Here is a 19,545-nt window from a genome sequence, read left to right on the forward strand (position 1 = left end):
AGCTGCCCTGTGCAGAGCCTGCATGTTCCCCGTGTCAACATGGGCCTTCTCTGGGTACTCCAGCTTCTTCCCACAGTCCAAAGACATGCAGGTTAGGTTAATTAGGTTAATTCAGGTCCCTAAGTGTGAATGTGAGTGTGAATGGTTGTCTGTCTCTATGTGTCAGCCCTGTGATAGTCTGGAGACCTGTCCAGGGTGTACCCTGCCTCTCGCCCAATGTCAGATAGGACAGGTTCCAGCCCCCCCCCACAACCCCTAACAGGATAAGCAGCTACGGAAAATGAATGAGTGATACATAAATGACCAAATTTTTATGCACATTGTTCAACTCAGCTGTCTTATTTTAAGGGTCAGTTTGTAGTGTTAAGGGAGAATGTTATTTTGGACTTTATTTGTCACATTATGTGTCACTTTTAACAGGCCTGACCATAACATTTTTGCCTCCATGAACCAATATCTTTATATAATCAATAAGGCAAAGGGCTCTGTTTAATATAAAAGTCTTTTAATACTACGACTATCGTGATTTTTGCTTCCGTCATAAACAAGAAAAACCAAAACACATTTCTTGTTTTTTATTTTTGTCAAACTCAGTTGACAAACTGAAATAACAGGGTGTCTACAGGTCCTTAAAACAGTATTAAATTGTCTTAAATTCAGATTTTGTTTTCTTTACATTGAACTTAAACTCATCCAATTGTTGTCATCTTTCCTTAATGTTCATTTCCGTTGCAGGTTTGGTCTTAAATTTAATATAAGGTGATATTAAAAGGTATTAATAAGTCTTAAAGTTTAGAATAAGAAGAAATCAGGGTGTTATTGGCTGTCATTTCCAAATAGCTCATATTTGACTTTAAATGTACAAATAATGAGAAAAACAACACATTATTTTATGTATGTTTAATGCTAATGTGAAAGCTAACATTAGCCAGCCAACATATCATAAGGAGTTTTTTTTAAATGTGACAAAATGTCATTTTCACAACCATCATTTCCATCACTTTGTGTATTATGATAGAAAAGACATACGGTAATGGAAATGAAAATGTTGTATCAATACACTTCTCTAGATATGTGTCAGATTTTCAGAAAGTTTCCAGACCTAAGTGGACCGTGGTTTCACGAGAACGACCCTGATGCAGCCACTGTGATAAAAGTTTCTGCAGGTTTGAACTTTAGGGCACAATAATAGTGTTCTGAACAGAGTGCTCTGTCAGACTGACTTTTACTCTGCATGTTTCCCTCTGTGTTCTCATCTCTTCTAATTCATCTAATCCCGTCCTGCTCTGCACGGCTGCTCACACATAATTGTTTGGGAAGAATTAACACGTTCCATTTGTTAATCACTTGTTGCCTTGATTATTCTAATTAATTATTGCACAGAATTATTTATGAATGCAAATATTATTCTATTAATAATTAACTTTAACAAGATGAGGCACTGCTAATTGTATTCTCACAGCAGGAGGACATAAATTCATCGATTTATAAGCTGGGACGGGCGAGTTGTTATCATCAGAACTATAATTAGTAATACAAACAATAGATGAATCTAAAATCAGGAATGTATTCCTGTAATGAGGAGTTCAGCTCTTTTCTGTGTGTGAGTAAAAGACATGGACCCCAGACTGTTTTTAAATGTTCTGTTTCCTCCCTTTATTTATAAAAACTGTCATTTTTTTGTAAGTAAATTTCATTCAGGACACATTTTAAGGAAACAAAGTATTTTCAGTTTCTACTCACAATTTTCAGACTAATAGTAACTTTAATATCTAGCTTTCTGTTAGTTTACCTGCCCAGGATTCTGATGCCCAATATGGTGTCTATGTCTTTCATATATTACAAACATCGTCCAACATAAAGGTAAAGGCTCCACTGAAACAGCTACCATGTGACACAGTTAATGTGAGTTTGAAGGTGTGTTCACTGTTGTTACTCCAACATGGCCTCGTTCCCCAGTCCAAATCCTTTCGGGCCGAAGTTTTTGGCGTAGCAAACTGAGGAGAAAATAGAAAACAATGCTGATTTAATGATGAACATTTTCAAATCTGATCTGTGTGTGGTCTATACTGTGTTCTGCACTGCTATATTTCCATATTTATGACCATAATGTGCTATCAAAGTGCCTTCAGTGCAGTGTCACATGGATCCTGTGGTATTGGATACCATACTATACAGTATATGTGTGTATTTTGGGATGTGTGTACCTTTACAGTACAGCTCTCCGTCCTTGTCTGTCACTGTGGTCGACTCCAGACTTTTACCACACAGGACGCAGCGGAAACAGGTTTTATGCCAGGGCTAAAGACACACACAGAATAAGTGATGATAATAATAATAATAATAATAATAATAATAAATAAAAATAAAGCTAAGGTAAAACTTAGCTTTTCCCATTTGTCACAGAACAAACAGTCTAAAGGCTTATTTATGCTCAATGTCAGACAGGTATATGGTCGCGGATGGAGCCCTCTGTCCTTATGCTGCGTTCAAGGACAATTACAACAGAAAAGTTTGGAGGAGATTGTACAGGAATACACTTGTTAGTTTGTTTATGTTATTGTGTGACTTTTGTGTTTAAAGGGCTAGTTCAGATTCACTAAAGTTACACTTTAGCACAAACGACAGATTGAGGCAGTGGCAAACCAGCACCTCCTGTGTTTAGCTAGGCAAAATTACTGTCTTTATCAGTGGAGTCTGGCTTTGAAAAAACATACTGTAGATAAAGTGGCATGCAAAAGTTTGGGCACCCAAAATTTCTTAACTGTGAAGAGTTAAGTAAGTAGAAGATTAACTGATCTCCAAAAAGCATAAGGTTACAGATTAAACATGCTTTTCATTTTAGGCAAGATCAGTGAATTATTTTTGTTTTGTACAATTTTAGAGTGGAAAAAAAGGAAAGAAGCACCATGCAAAAGTTTGCTCACCTCTCACAACTTTTAATAGGGTCTTAGACTTTAATTAGCTTGTAAGGACTCTGGCTTGTTCACAGTCACCATTAGGAAAGGCCAGGTGATGCAAAATTCAAAGCTTTATAAATATTCTGACTCCTGAAACCTTGTCCCAACAATCAGCAGCCATGGGCTCCTCTAAACAGCTGCCTAGCACTCTGAACACTAAAATAACCGATGCCCACAAAGCAGGAGAAGACTATAAGAAGATAGCAAACTGTTTTCAGGTAGCTGTTTCCTCAGTCAGTAATGTCATTAAGAAATGGCAGTTAACAGGAACTGTGGAGGTCAAGATGAGGTCTGGAAGACTTAGAAAACTTTCTGAGAGAAAGGCAAATCAAAATCGCCTTTTGACTGCAAAAGACTTGCAGGAAGATTTATCAGACTCTGGAGTGGTGGTGCACTGCTCTACTGTGACACCTGTACAAATATGACCTTCATGGAAGAGTCATCAGAAGAAAACCTTTCCTGTGTCCTCACCACAAAATTCAGCATCAGAAGTTTTCAAAGGAACATCTGAACAAGCCTGATGCTTTTTGGAAACAAGTCCTGTGAACTGATGAATTTAAAATAGAACTTTTTGGAATTGTTTTCAAAGTAACATGGGGTGAGTAATTGATATCTAAATGGTCATTTGTGGGGTGAAGTATTTACATAGATTGATTGCTTTTTAAGGTAATTCTAGTTTGTCCTTGTGCAAGTTTGAGGTCAGAATGTTTCTGTAATTTTTACTATATAAATAGGCTAAGGTATTGGACCACAACCACTTGTCACATTGGCAGATCGTCTTCTCATGCTGGCTGTTACTAATCCCTGTGCTCCTCCTCCAGATCCACCAGAGGTCCCTACCTGCCTCCTTGGCTCAGAGTCGGTGCAGCTGCCTGCAATCAGCACTCACCAGCCCTGCTCAATCAGCTCATCAGCCTTTGGGAGTATATCACACTATTCTATGCTCCAGCCTCTATTTGACTGGACTGACTCTACCTCAGTGTTCTTTCACGGTATTTCTTTCTTGGTTCTCTTTAGGTTATAGAGTGTTTGCTGTATTTTTGTATTACACCAGTTGTTTTGGCTCTAAGAAGCCCTCTGTAGTGTCACTTTGAGCAACACAAAAAACATTTCAAAAAAGCGTACTGTTTCAGAAAATTATTTAGAGTCATGAGGGCTGAGTTCTGACTGCTTTCAGCCTGCTGGGGCAACAGAAAAACAAGTAGATCCAACTTTACATTAAAGAAAATGTGTGGAAATAAAAACTACAATAAACAAAATTACATAAAAACATAAAGCCAGAGACTAAAAAGCCCCCTCAGGATCGTCCTTACCTTTCCTGCTCCCATCACCTTCTCTGCTGCGTAGACTGCTTTGGAGCAGCGAGGGCAGCGGTCTGAACATCCAAACTTGGGGGAAGATTTATGTTCACTTAACTTCGGGGAAGCTCTGTGGTCACTGGAGCCTGAAGGAGCTGGTCTTGATTTAGAGCTAGAAAAAAAGACTTTCTTACAAGTAGTTCCATTTTTGTGGGTTCTTTAAGACAGGTCTGTTTTCAGTCTGCCAACAGCCAATATGCTATGTATTCACAATCTTTGAATATTCACAACATCATGGGGCATTATTCACAGTGTTATAGACTTGTTTCTGCAGCTGTGTTTAGAAAGTAACTTCATACTGGACCTGCAGTTTGAAGGGCAATAATTAAAGGCTCAATTTACCCAAATCACCAATAATGAAGGGGTACTACCAGACATTTTACAGGTGGATAGCATTAAGCATCCATACATAAAGCTTGATACCAGTGGGAGTACATTTGTGTGTAATGGCCTTTTAATGAAAGCCCAGACTTATTAACTACAGTGTGAACACATACTCCACATTTGGCAGGCTTGAATATCCATGTTTAGGAGGGTCAGAGCTCAGAGCTCCGGCTCCTTGCCCGTATCCGTAGCCTTTTGGCCCATATTTCTTGCCATAGCAGGATTTGCAGTAAATCTCAGACTCGTGCGCTGCAACCGTGGTGCTGTCCAACCCTTTTCTGCAGGTCACTGTGTGAAAGAAACACAAATATTTTACACATTTAAACCAGCTGTCGTCTGACAATGAGGTGGTTTCAGTTTGTCCAGACTGGGGGTTGTCATGGTGGAGTAACGGAGGTTAAATAAAGCTCCCACCTATGCTGGTTTTATCAGTCAACAGTGGCACTGATGTCTTGTTTCTATTTGTAGGAGGAGATGGGAGTGTGAGGTGAATGTTCGAGAAAAGATGAACACTTAGCAGATGGGTGAGCTAATCGCAGAGGCCTTTCAGAGCTCCCGTTGGAACAATCCAACAATCACACAGACTGACACCCAACCAGCTGGTGAGTGTTTGTTTGTGGAGAGAACAGTAAACCTATACGAAATGTCTCTAGATTAGACTGCAGCTGCTGGTTATGGCCGAGGAACTTTGGCTGTATCACAACAGGACAGTTCAGGTCAGGATGCACGGACAAGCAGAAGGAGAGGAGGGGAAGCTACAATGGGTCAGAGAGCGGCCATTCAATTAGGAAGACACATGAGAAAAGGGCATTTGATAGAGAAAAATGTAAGAGAGTGCTGAGAGGACATGGTCGATTAAAAAGGAAAAGAGCAGTAAGAGGAGGATGAAGAGCAGAAAGAGGAGAGGTGATTAGTGTGAAGAGAAAGAGAGGAAATAAAAAAGAGTGTGAGATGGATGCAAGAAAAAAGGGAAACGAAAGCAGACAAGAAAGAGAAAAAGGAAGGAAGATGTGATAAAGGATGCAATAAAGAAAAAGAAGAGAAAAAAATGAAACAAAATGAAGACAGGAAGTTAAAAAATAGACTGAAAAGGAAGCTAGTGAAAGAAAAATACTGAGAATTGAGCAAGAAAAAGAAAAGAAAGTAAAGAAAAGTTAAAAGAAGGTAAGAAGACATAAATAATGAAGGGGAAATAATAATACAAGAGGTATGAATAAAATAAAACCACAAAAACAGAGTCTACAAAAGATAAAGAGCAAACAGACAGATGCTCCTGTGTTGTTTGGCTCTACTGTCAGGTCAGAGGCGGCCGTCATCGTCAGCACCCAAACGTGTCAACAAGTCAATTGATAAGAGCAAATGAGGCACGCAGAAACACGGAGGGACAATGTTAAACAGCTCTGTGTTCTGCTGATCCACCATGACAGTGCGACTCTGAGAAAAAGGAACCAGTGTGCTCACTGCAGAGGAAACAGGTCTTGTGGAAGCTCCTCCCGTTGCACTGGATCTCCTCTGCATGGTACACAGTCTTCTCACAGGCCCCACACTTGACACCTCCTCCCCAGTTTGGCATCTTAAAGACACACAAAATAACAAACTGGAACGGATTACTTATTTAGTTATTAGACAATGTACTGGTTACTGACTGTCAAAAATTACACCCATAATATTTTTTAAGTAATATTGTGTCATATTGATCACAGGCCCCTGAACTGGATTGAATCAAAATCCTATCGTGTCAGACTTTGTGATATCAGCAAAGTTATCCAAGTTATCCAAAGGATCAATTGTGCCATGATGAAACTTGCAATTTAAACCCCTTCACAATTACTCTGCAGATTAAATTCTCAGTTACTACTTGATGAATCATTTGATATAGTGAATGAAATGTGCCTGTCATAATTCCCCAACATGCAACGAGGCATCTTCAAACTGCTCGTGTTGTCTCACAAACAGGCCAAAACTCAAAGATAGTAAGTTAGCAATGATATACAAAAACAGCAAATGTTCATATTTGAGGAATACTTGCTAAAAAATATATTTAAAAGATGAATCAAAAATCAAAATTGTTGGCAATAAATTAATTATTTCAGCTCTAGTCAAATGCAATGTCTTCAAACAGTCAGAATACTCCTCTCTAATTATATGAAGATGAAGATTATAAACGAAGATGAGCTCGGACCTCCCAGCATGTTAATTATTTTTTTCGTAAGTGATAATTCCGTTCAATAAATGCAATATTTATTATCTTATCAAGTTATCCATTAATTATGTCAGCATTGCAAACAAGAAATCTGCACCAGCAGATCAGACATCCAATTCAGAGATTCCTAAGATTTTCTAGTCAAAATAAAAGCCATAGTGTTTGCTGTTAGATGTGATACTAGACTGAAGTATGTAGGTAACACAGGAGTGAGAGTTAAACTTAAATCTAAATAGCCTCTCTATAAGTTTTGTTTTAAGTAGTTAAGGGATCAATAAATAAGCCCTTACACCTAACCGTGCCTGTGTGATGTCTTGTCCTGCTGTATTTTTTCAACGCAGTTTGTCAAAATGTGGTATCTACTGAAACACCAAGACCAGTCTACTCTTACACAGTGTTACTCCTATTTCCTCATCAGTTCGATCAATAGTGGTTTTCATCTCTCTTTGACTCTAACTTCAGCCTGGAGATGTGGCCGCGCTGCCCTGTCTGGCCTTCTGTCTGACATTCCACCTCCCTGCCCATATCAGAGGCTGCCCACCACCTCACAGGACTGGTATGTGATATTCTAGGAACAGAGGCTTTACTGAGACATCAGACAGACAAAAGCCAAGCTGCCTTTCCATCAGACACCACTGAAACTGTCTGATTTACTTCAGACAAAACAGGAATGTCACACAGAATTAACTCCTCTTGTTTAGGTTTATGTCAAGTCTAATAAAGTCAATGTAATTCCACTTAATATAAATATAGCCTGATCATAAATCAACTACATAATCCCTGTTTTACATATACTATACCACTCTACTACAAACAGGAAGCTTTACTACAGCAGAAACAAGTCCTTACCTTGAATGTAAGCCTGTGTGCTTCGGTCCTAGCGTGGCAGTGATCGCTCCCCGGACAGCTTAAATACCCTCCATCTCGCCATCATCACAGTCCAGCGGTGACGCTCCAATGAAACTATCCCCCTAAAATAACTTGTGACAAAGCAGAGCCCTCTGACCCCTCATCACAGGCTGAAAGAGGTCTGAACATCAGCCACAAACATTTGTTCTGGACCCATAGACAGACACAGGAAACTCTAACCATGACAGGCCATAAACTGACAGCTGCACGCAGGGAGCCACCCAAATGGCATACACCATATTAAAAAACACACTTTACGTGATGTTTACTGACATTATATTTTATCTAAATGTGTGCATTTGTTTTCCTTGTTATACAGTGCTCCAGGTATGACGTTTTAATGTAGGCCAATGCAGAAGTTATCAGTCTAGTTCCCTCATCAAAAAGCCTGCGGGATTTTTCCATTGGATTCTGGATTATTGCAGAAAATAAGCTCTGTGGCAAACAAATGTTTATGGTACTTGTTCACAAATCTTCACAAATGAACACCACTTTCATGATTTTTGAAACCGCAATGCCATCGCCAGAAGTAAAAAGCTAACTTAAGGCTATAAACCAGTCACATGATTTAACTACCTACCACAAGGAGGCTGTAAAGCCGTGTGTGGCGATGTTCTAAAGTCTCATTTAGCCATTTGTTAGAACCTACCTTTTTAAAGACACATAAAAGCTTCAAAATTCACAAGTGGGGTATTTACTGTCATATTTTATGTCGTAGAACAAAATGTGAAAGTCTCTTAAGCTAAACAAAATCCCATTCAAAAAACTCATTGACTCTGAGAGAAGGGAACAGGCAAAGTGCCAACTCATTTCTGGGCTTTGGGACTCTTTCTTGGTGCGCTGCGTTTTTCTGAAGGACAACGCAGAAGTCATAGCTTCCCCCTGGTTCCGTCGTCAAAAATCCAATGGGATTTTTTAAGTGGATTTTGGATAGTTTGAGAAAATAAGCTCTGTGGCAAACAAATGTTTATGATACTTACGTTTTGTTCAGCAAGATAATCTTTACAAATGAACACCACTTTTATGATTATTGAAACCTGAATGCAATTGCCAAAGTAAAAAGCTAACATTAGGCTATAAACGAACAAAACCACAGTTGCAGAGTTAACAACACTACCACAAAGAGGCTGTGAAGCCATGTTTGGCGTGATGATGTTTTTAGCCACTTAGCAACCGTCTCTTTTAAGACACATAAAAGCTTCAAAATTCACGAGTGGGGTATTTACTGATGCATTTTATGTTCAAATTTTGCTTTGGAACCAGACTTAATGTGCGCATTTGTTCTCCTTGTTATTGGGCTCCAAACAGATCATGACTCTGTCCATTAGCTGCATATAACTCATCTCAAGCCCACTGGGTCCAGGATACCTTACCTACCTGCTGTTAGCGGGTAGTATTGTTGACTACATGTATTTGATTATCAATACTTAATCAGCTTTCAATTGCTTAATGGTAGTTAAGTTAATAATACTGTCATGGAGAGCTAACGTTAACTCTATAACGTTTCCTAATATAATCAGGAGGTGAAACTAATCACCAAATTATTATAAATCTGGACCTTTATCACTAAACAGTACTTGTTACTTTGTCAGTGAACTTAGTTAGCATTTGTACTTTGTTTAGCTAACGTTAGCCAGCAGATGCCATAAATTCATCAGTAGATAAAACCATAAATAGTAACGTTAAGTAAGTTAATAATCATCGTGATGGTGTAATAGAAACAGAGAGGTGTGTGGTGTTGGTGGGTGACTGACAGCAATTGTTAGTTTCTCTAGCTTAATTGTTGTTAAGTTGTGTGTGTGTGCTAGCTAATAGGCTTAAGTTAGACAACTAACGTTAGCATGAATATAAACTGCTGAGGCAAATTGTAAGTCATTGTACAGTCAAGTCCTAGTTTGGCAGATATTTACCTAAAGGAGTTTTATTTTTTTCTGTTGTCTTTAAATAAAGTGTGTTTTACAATGATAAAACTACTGTTAATTTAAATGGAATGTGGGATGTTTCTGGGCTATTTATGGTTAAACAAAAAGGATCTAACTCTTTAACAAAAAGGTCAATCTCTGTAGGGATACTTTTGATAATGTCAGACACTCCGAAAAATATTCTGAACATGAAAGTGGCAAAAACAAGCACTTTTAGTGGATGTACACTGACTGTGTGAACAAAGCGACAGTTACATTGCAGCCTGTTTTGTTGCTACTGTCTGCAGGCCTCTTGCTCAATACTGGATTTCATCGTAATTTAGGTTTTGTATTGTTGGTTAGTCAAAACAAGATATTTGAAAATGTCACCGTGAGCCCTGGGAATCTGGGGTGAGTATTTTTTTAAGTAATTTTCTTATTTCATAGACTAAACGATTGATAGTAAAAATAATAAACAGATTAATCTATAATGAAAATATTTGGTAGTAGCCACCCCACTTGTCTTACTAAGTCCAATCTAATAGTTGTAAAGATGAGTCGCTGCAAACCAAACCACAGAACACCACATGATTTTCACAGAAAAATGTATTAACATTTTGCATTTAGCAGGACATCTGGAACAAAGGTAATTCCCTTATAAATTAAATGTCTGATTAGTCCTATAATGACAAATATTCACATTTTCTGAATAAATCCATTTTCAACAGGGGTAACAGTTAACTTACATGTGCAAAAGCCATATCATTGGGTTTAACTTAGAGAATTCAATAGTCAATCAGCAATATTTCCAATCAAATTTATCATGCAGTCAAAACATCCATCTGACTCAAGTGTGTTGCTCTTTTTTCTTTTGTTTTTTACTACTCTTGGTAATTCAAAGAAAGGACATTTGGTGTTCACATTACAAACATTAGCAGAAATGACTAAAATAAACAAACAAAACCAATAAAATTCATTCTCCTCCATTAATTTATGCAAATTTAATCCTGTGAAAACAGTTTTTACCAGCATCACAATAAGCATGACAAAAGTGTTCGTGAGTATCTGGTGAAGCTGGTTTGAAATCTGTCCACTGAGCCACAGCCGAAGTCTGCATGGCAGCTATTTTTAGAGATGGCTGTGATGAAAATGAAGGCAGTGAGGGTGCTGTGAAATGTTCAGAGGTTTTGAAAAATGTAAATTGCTAAACAGACAAAAAATAAAAAGACACCCACCCACCCACCCACAGTACGAACAAACACCCACACCCACACACACACACACAATGTACACAGTCATCAGTGGGTTTCTTTCAGGGAATTCAAGTGTCCTCAGTGGCAACGTCCAGCTTCCTCTGAGGGATGTAAACAGTTTTGGTGCCCAGTTGTCCATTGGTGGTTACCATGGCAGCCAGAGGCGAGAGGGGTACCGGCGTGTGGAAGAAGCTGTGCTGGGGGAGTCCTGTCCCTTTGGGGGTGGTCATCAGAGGCTGGACAACAGACAATATTCAGTTAGTGTTTAATCTTAAAGGATGAGTTCAAACAAATCAAAAGCAACTTGTATTTCCCCCAAAAAATGTCTCTGTTAGTGAAGATAATCCACAGACCTCACTGTGAACAATTATATTGGGAATGAAGCTTAGCGAAAGTTCAGTCAGGAAGTCTCATTCATTCACAAATCCCTCCGCCCAATCTTCTGGCTTCTACTCCATCAGCTAACTATGGGCGATACTCTAAATTAATCCAACTGAGTTTGGCCACGATCTCCCTAAGCCAATCATATCGTTGCTGTCAAACATAAAACCATTTTCCTCTCTGCTGATGTCAGTTGTTAATTCAGGACGAACAGATGCGGCCCTCCTCCATCCCATTGACCTCCAGTGTTCAGCACATCCAGTGCCCAGTCCTGCTTCACATCCCATCATCCTTATCTTCATCAGCATTCTTCACCTCCATCATCAGTGTCTAGACCTCACTGGGGGAATATTCCTAAACTAATCATGCCATCTTTTCCCCCCTAAATATACTATGTCACGATGGGGTCTAAAAGACAGTCACTATTCGTCTTTATTGAGTACCATGTAATAAGTTACTGTTCACTCTAAATGAAATCTCTCCTGATTGAATTACTTTCCCCCAAAGCATCTGTTGTTGTGAAAGCTGCAGATGGCAGGGTCTGCGGTTTCCTGAAACAGATAACCCAAAACCTCAGTGCTTAAAACTGAAACTAGCTCCATGGCTAGACACGCTAAATACCTGTTTTTTTGGCTGTGGTTTGAGTGAACCGACCCTTTAAAAATAGCACAAGAAGGAGCTGTTTAGGTTTTCAGGCTAAATGTGAGAAACGGCAGAATTACTGATGTCTCCCACAAATTATTTGTGCATTTCCATAAGGTTGGGGCACCTAGGAGAGACAGATTTTATAAAAGGGTTAACAGTCCAAATCAAGTCTCTCGTACTATTACTTTGACTCAAAAGACATTACTTTATTAATTTTCTCAGACTTGACAAACCTCCGACAGAGCCATGGAAAAAGTTATACAAGTGTTTTCACAGGTTAAAAGTGCCCCTTTCATTTCAAATAGTAAAAAAAAAGGGTTTTTTTACCTGTTGCAAACTGATCAGGGTCATTGGCTGCCCTGATACAGACTGCTGCAGAGGCACAGGTGACACAGGTTTGATGAAAACCATGCCTCTCTGATGCAGAGCCAGCGGGCTGGGAATTGTGTTGCCACACTCCGGAGTGTGGGGGGCAGCAAAAGCGTTTCCTGGGCTGGAGCCTGAGATCAGACCAAGGTTCTGCAGGGTGAAGTTGAGGATGGCAGGACTGGGGCTGTGGAGCCGGTGGGGCTGTTGGGTGGTGTGTGGCGAAGCGGCAGCAGCAGCGGGTTTGTGAAGACGAAGGCTGGTGGGTGTAATCTCCTGGGCCAGGTCAGGTCTGGAACCTGTGGATGACAAAATGAAACCAGTAAAAATGTGTATAGGCCTTTAATCTAATCTACAGTTATTAGCACATTAATTTTGAGCTTTTAAAGAGTCATTACAGAAAAACTGAGACTAACTTATCAAAGGAAAAGCAAAAGCCCTCAAGTAAAAAGGAGAATCATCGCCCATGCTTAAGGGGTTAGGCGATTCAGAGATTATTTAAAATCAATTTTCTCCATTTTATGTCATTTTAAATTGAATATATTTGGGCTTTTGGACTGCTGGTTAGAAAAATCGATTGATAAACTGTAAAAGTAACATTTTATGACATTTAGTGACATCTTTACCTGCAGTTGGGGTTTGGTAGATGTTGTAAGTGGGAGTTGAGGCCTTGTTACTTTCTCTCCCCAAACCCTGAATTTCCTTTTCACTGACGAGGGACTGCTGGGAGATTGGGATCAGGTATCCGGCCGGTACTAAAGTCTGGAAGGGCAGACAAATAATTATCACACAAACTGCTGTGAATTGATGAACACGACATGAGGTATTAAAAGACTTTCTCTTGTTTACTGAGGCCTAGTAAGGATCTTATTCATGCATTTACCTCAGCATGGAGCTGTCCTGGCGTGAGGGGTACGACTCTGACCGGTGTTAATCCCGCCTCGCTATCAGAATTTGCCGTCTTCTCCTCTTTGTCCAGGAGGTTCTCCAAGGTCTGTTCTAGTGTCGGATTGGCTACAGCAGCTCCAGGGGTGTTAACAAACTCGGGATCCAGGTGGAGGGCGCGAGGTGAGGGCCGGCTTGAGAGCTGAGTGCCACGACGGGCTTTCAGACGGGCCTGCAGGATCTCACACAGTTTTGGAGAGGTGTCCTACAGGAGGCCAACAGGAGATGGTGGGAAATACTCTTTGTTAGAAATACATAACAACGTAGGAAATATTTTAAAATGATTACATTTTAAACATCAGTTTTATTGATTAAAAACCACATGCTCTTTGACGTTTCTAAAATGGAGGAATTTGCAAAAGACTAGCCACTTGCAGCTTAACTTGAATCAGTCAGAATGTATGTGTGTTTTTTTTAATGTTTTACCTTGAAGTTGGGGTCTGTCCTCTTGGCTTTCGAGGGGCTGCTCTCCAAAGTTGAATCCGAACGCAGCCGCTTTAGCGTCAAGGGGCTGATGTCTGACGCCCTGATGGTCTGCAGGTTCTTGGCTGCATACTGGCCTGTCGGGCTCTGCCCGGTCTTATCCTCAAAGGTCATAGATCGTACAGCAAGGCTGGTCGGCTGCGGCCTGGCCAGAGGGTTCGGCCTGGGGGATGAAGGGCGCAAATACACAGCGTAGGGCCCGCTCCCCCGCTGCTGAGGTAACAGGACGGGGATCAGGGGTGAACACTGTGTGGGGATGTAGGCAACAGAGCCCGCAGGCAGGGATGCCAGCGGTGTGTGGGGGGTGAGGTGGACAGTAGTGTTGACTCTAGTCTCCTGGGTCGGAGTCAGTAACGGTGCCTGAGGCGGTTCCATTGAAACAGAGGAGGTTGGCTCGAGCCTCATAGCAGCCGGCTTTGGATCCTCAGCTGTGGTCCTGGAACAGAAGCAGGACTCTCATTTAACACCCTATAGCTCTACAATGATTATTTATAGAACCTAAAATGAGGAGCTGAACCTTTTAAAAATGCACCAGATTAAATTAAAGAACCCCAGACAGTTTAGGTTCAATAACAGCTGAAATGGAACTAAACTTACGATGACTTTTGGTCAAGCTCAATCTTACAGATAGCAGCAAGTCGAGCCATTTTGTTTGGGAAGTCTGTGATTGACGAATCACCTGAAGACAAAACAGGAACAGATTGTGTCATTAACATACACCACAATAAATAATAAATCTTTTAGTTTAATAGTTAACAGTATCTATACTCACTGGGAGAACTCTTTACAGGACTGCTCGGGGCAGAATTGATCTTTCGGCGGTCCTCCTGAATGCTCTTAGCTAGCTTTATGAGGGAGGGGTGCCGGGTGAAGCTGCGTTTGCCACCAGGGGATGAAAATAGGTTTTTGGCACAGTTGTTTACAGACGCACGGGACTCCAGTACACATTTCTTCTTGGGGGGTAATTCGGATGCAGCGTTTTCCAAGTCTGAAACAAGAGATTAATGTTTAATCTGTGAAACTAGTAGATATTAATTTAACATAACATCAGCAGCACTGGCAATCAATGCTCAAAGGAAACTGAAAATCCTAAAATATATTTCAATTTACACCACAGTCCTACATAAAAGATGAATATCAATGTGATGCTAGGCACGAAATTCCCTCTAACTGTGGACCAGAATATGAATATTAAGTAAATGTTAAAAGATGTCTGGTGATACCTTTGACTTGTGGGAATTCATCTGGGCCAACCCATTCAAAGGCTGGTTTCCTCCCCCTCTCTTCCGTTACGTGGACTTTCTCGATGAGCTTCAGGCTCCGCAGCACATTGGCGATATCATACAGCCGGCGCACTTTGGCTGCAAACACATGAAACAAACAGCAAGATTATCTCCTGCCGATACAGAGACACAGAGTGTATTTACACATGACACAGCACTGGCATCTAAAACTTGTACATGCAGCTGTACAAAGTGAGAGTGTACAATGACTATTTAAATTCATTGCACTAGATGCCAGTACTGAAAATGGCAGGCTCTGTACTTACTCTTAAACTTGTTCTTGTCCTGATCCGCAACCTGGTCCTCTCCGATCAGGATCTTGGCGGCCACATCCAGACTGACCACACGAGGATTAGACACCAGGAAGAGCATGACAAACTTCTGGCTCATCACCCGTAGAGATTTGTCCTTCCGACTGTTCACAGAGGCTGAACAGGACAAATAGGAAGTTAAAAAACATAATTCACAAGGATATTTAATACCTATATAAACACACGAATAACCAAAATGCCAGCGATTTTGAATGCTGAGATAAATGCAATCTGATACCAACTTATAAATAAAAAGTTTGAGGAATTTGCCCTGAAATATGACACACCGCACTTCAGCTTCTCACCTGCTTTGAACTCTACTCCTGGAAGCTCCACAAAGAAGAGCTCCTTCTGTCCCTGCTCCCCGCTCTCCAGTTCCACCACCTCCTCGTTCTCCTTCTCCTCCCCATCAAATTCAAACTCCTTGTCCAGGAGGCGCTGCCGGATGTGCAACATCTGCTGGCCGTACCTGTGCTCCTCGCCCACCTGCTTCAAAATGGCTAGCGTCTGAGCCAGTTTGGTCCGGCCGTGCCACGTGTAGCGGTTCTTGGCCGAGCGGCTCACCATGTGCAGGCTCTCCAGCACGTTCATGATGTCGTAGATGCGCCTACGTTCTACACCTGTGCAGGTGAAAAGAACACACATTAAGGGAAAAGGCTCAAGTTAATAAATGAACTGGTATTACGAAAAGCAACAGAAACTGATCACAGATATTCAAACAGCTTGCAGGGAAAAACTTAATTTAAACCAGCTACTACTGTGATTTAAATGTGTGATTTTGCCAAAAACTCAAATTTACGATCAATGTGGAAAATAGTTGAAAATCAGCTTTGATGGAGAGGTGTTTATTTTCCTCCTAAACTGAAATCACTGATGAATTTAGATATGATACAATGTAATGTATGTCAACATATGATACACATATGATTTCTGTTATTATCATTATTGTAGTTATTATGGTATTATCATGATGATGATTATCATTAAATACAATGAAAATACACCGTTATTTGTAAATGTTTGAGCTCCAGTAACCTCTAAACAAAATTTACAGATTACAAAAAAACGAAAGCAATCATCACGGGGCGTCGGTAGCTTAGTGGTAGAGCAGACGCCCCATGTACAAGGCTGTTGCCGCAGCGGCCCAGGTTCGACTCCAGCCTGTGGCCCTTTGCTGCATGTCACTCCCTCTCTCTCTCCCCCTTTCACACTTGTCTGTCCTATCGATTAAAGGCTTAAAAATGCCCAAAAAAATTATCTTAAAAAAATGAAAGCAATCATCAGCTGCTGCCAAAATGTCTGACACTGAATGCAACCTTAATACATGGATATTGTATATTTGATTTTGTTGAGATGACTACAAGCAGTTGATAGAGAAGACATACTGAGTTCAGTGGCCACATCATCCAGGCAGATGTCATTATTGAGGGCAGGGTTTGGGTAATCTGGGTAGCGGGCGAGGAACTTATGACAGAGCAAACCCAGACTCTTGTCTTTCCTGCTGATCATTTTCTCTGACTCGTCTCCATTTTCACTGTCCTGCAGGAAGAGATAAATGAATAAGAAATGCCATCCTCTTAACACCTTGTGTTTGCAGAGAGTTTCTCTCATGTGTTAATGCAAGGATTTTCTTTGTACCTGTGAAGGGTCAAGACCGTCCCGCCCGTCATTGTCCATGCACAGCTCCTTCTCTCGGTTCCTGATATCAGGACTAGCAGCACTGATGAGCATTTTAAGGTTGGAAGTCGGCGTCCAGGGATCGACAGAACACGCTTCCCTTCCTTTTTTAGGCGTAGTGAGGGGACCCATGGTCAGATGGTTCTCCAGTGAGACTGCACACTGACCGGATAACTTCTTTGGAGTATTTACAGGAAACTGGGGTGCTACAAAGCCATCATCCTGGGAGAAAACAATAAGTAATAATTTAGATACAAGCCCATCTGTTCTTATAAAGTATATTGGAATATATAAAAAGAGAAGTGAACAAGTTGCAGAAACATTTAGATTCCTTTGTTCTTACTGACCTGTGAAACAGAGTTCTGGGTCAGGTTTTGGGATTCAAGTGCTGTACTGGACATTTTCCACCTTAGCATAAGAATTTAATACAGATTTCATTAGCTAACGTTTGCTAGGCATTAATATAATTATGGATAAAACATTTATTTGCTCCTAACAAGGTAAAAAAAAAAAAAAGAAGCAGTAATTAAGATATGCTAGCTAATATTTGTCCTTAACAACCTTTGATCTTTGCCAAAGAGATTTTCAATACCTTCTTGTAGTTTATCCACCGTGTTATTAATCTATATTTTAACCTACTTGCTCAGTATTTTAACACTACTGCTTTTAAAATTATGACATATTTTCGGAGCATCCTTACCGCTTTTTCAGTGATCACATTTGTCGGAACCCCCGACATTTTTAAAACAACGTGATAACAATGTGCCAAAGTACGTAACGGTTATTAAATTTGAGTATTTAATTAATTTACTGTTAAGATTTACAATAAAATCAGTTTAAATCTAATCAAAACACCAGACTAGTATTGGCGGTAACTGACTGACGTGCCCTCCATCGAATCACGGGGCCCAACGGACGCAGCGGCACCGCCCCTTTTCGTTGGAAACAGCCAATAGGAGCGCGGCGCGAGGCAGCGCACAGGAAGTGGAAACTAGCGTCCCGCGCAGGTAAACTGTTTTTTGAAATCCTTGGCGCGGAACGTCTTTAAGGTAACAGCGGCGGCTCGCTTTAAACTTTAATACATTTGTAACAATGTCTGAATCATCACTACGAGCAGGACGTTACATTTATATGGTGACTTATTTAAAAACGCGTAGAGTTCCCGCCCCAGAGATAATGTTTGTGTCACGTAACCGGCAGCGAGCGCCCGCCGTCTGGTAAAGTTTGGCTTATTAACCGTTAACAACACAAGCAAAACCGGATTATCCAGAAACTTCCTAACGTTAGCTCGACTGTTTTGTCTTAAAAGACACAAAAGCAGCGTTAACTAACGTTACATTACATGTCTAGTATGTGGGGACGTTTATAGCGAGGAGGCGGTAACCCGGCGACACCGAAACCAAAGCTTAACGTTAGTTAAATGGAACATATTGATCCTTTTAAAACAAACACATCCATATTTTAGCGAGATAAAACACACATTACATGCAGACTTACCCAAATCCGTGAAACAAGCCCTCCTTAGAGGAAAGGTCCCATCTTCAGGAATGTGTTGTGGATACCAGCTCTGTTATTTCCAAATCTCCGAGCGCTAAATGTGGACTTAAACTCAACACCGCACGTTTTCAACCAATTACTGAAACGCAGAAAACAGCCAAAAGTGGAAAAAGTACAAATTGTGCGCGGCTCTGAGTTTTCTTGTTTCCCTCCCTTGCTCGTAAGGAGTGGCCTCTTGGTCAACTTTACTACAGATGTGAAAAGTTTGCCCAATTATGTGTGTGACCAGCAGCATTTGGCCCGCCCTTTGCGAGCATGCGCGCTCACGTCAACAAGCCCATCACTGGGAAGAGGCGGGCTCAGATCAGATACTGTACGTCAGGATGTCCCAGTCATTTTGAATGAAGGCCAGATTACATAATGTGGAAATACATGGCGGCAAGCTGCTTTTAGCTTCATTAAAAATGTCCTATATAAATGAGTCAAACCCAACTGTTTATTCAGTCAGTGATAAAGTATTTAACTTTCCTCTGCTCCTGAAAGCAGCAGCACTCACTGTTGACTTTACACTTCTCTTTGCTGCTACTTAGCAGGAAATGTCTGCCCTTTAGGTAATCACAAGTTTGCCACTTTAGTGTTTATGGAAACACATTAGTTCCACCTGCCTAGTTCCTACTTGCTGCATGTCTGCAAATTGTATGTAACTGTAAGCCCAATATCACAAATCACAATTTGCCCCAGCATACGACACCCCTCTCTTGGACCCTCACAGCAGAAAAGGAAAAACTTCCCCAATAAAACCCTTTAACAGAGAAAACTTTGGACATTCCTTCTGTGCATATAGCCCCCCATCTCTAGTCTAGATTGTCATTATGATTAATTACTTTAATTTGAAACGAAAATGATAACACATATCCTACAGTTGTCCTCTAGGCTTCCCATGTGTGTAAATGTAATCTATGTTTTGTAATCACCCTTCCCCTCTTGGT

General features: G+C 40.6%; 2 protein-coding genes across 3 annotated transcripts; both read right to left on the reverse strand.

Moving 5' to 3' along the window:
* Positions 1-1,631: 1,631 nt before the first annotated feature.
* csrp3 (cysteine and glycine-rich protein 3 (cardiac LIM protein)) lies at positions 1,632-7,926 on the reverse strand. The gene is made up of 6 exons (XM_050043568.1): positions 7,755-7,926; positions 6,164-6,275; positions 4,816-4,990; positions 4,274-4,430; positions 2,208-2,301; positions 1,632-1,997 (listed from the first exon to the last, which is right to left on the reverse strand). The coding sequence occupies exons 2-6, from the start codon at positions 6,273-6,275 to the stop codon at positions 1,933-1,935; spliced, it is 603 nt and encodes a 200-aa protein (XP_049899525.1). The 5' UTR covers positions 7,755-7,926; the 3' UTR covers positions 1,632-1,932.
* A 2,374-nt stretch (positions 7,927-10,300) lies between these two features.
* e2f8 (E2F transcription factor 8) lies at positions 10,301-18,828 on the reverse strand. Of its 2 annotated transcripts, XM_050043361.1 has the most exons (14): positions 18,557-18,828; positions 17,407-17,467; positions 17,021-17,281; positions 16,768-16,921; positions 15,688-16,002; positions 15,338-15,499; positions 15,012-15,149; positions 14,561-14,776; positions 14,386-14,467; positions 13,732-14,224; positions 13,244-13,510; positions 12,987-13,122; positions 12,322-12,659; positions 10,301-11,204 (listed from the first exon to the last, which is right to left on the reverse strand). In XM_050043361.1, the coding sequence occupies exons 2-14, from the start codon at positions 17,458-17,460 to the stop codon at positions 11,037-11,039; spliced, it is 2,784 nt and encodes a 927-aa protein (XP_049899318.1). In that variant the 5' UTR covers positions 17,461-17,467; positions 18,557-18,828; the 3' UTR covers positions 10,301-11,036. The 2 variants fall into 2 exon arrangements, with proteins under 2 accessions (XP_049899318.1, XP_049899326.1); XM_050043369.1 differs by lacking the exon at positions 17,407-17,467.
* Between the last annotated feature and the right edge of the window lie 717 nt (positions 18,829-19,545).

The sequence above is a fragment of the Epinephelus moara genome, chromosome 1 (genome assembly GCF_006386435.1).
Source record: "Epinephelus moara isolate mb chromosome 1, YSFRI_EMoa_1.0, whole genome shotgun sequence".
NCBI classification, from domain to species: Eukaryota; Metazoa; Chordata; class Actinopteri; order Perciformes; family Serranidae; genus Epinephelus; species Epinephelus moara.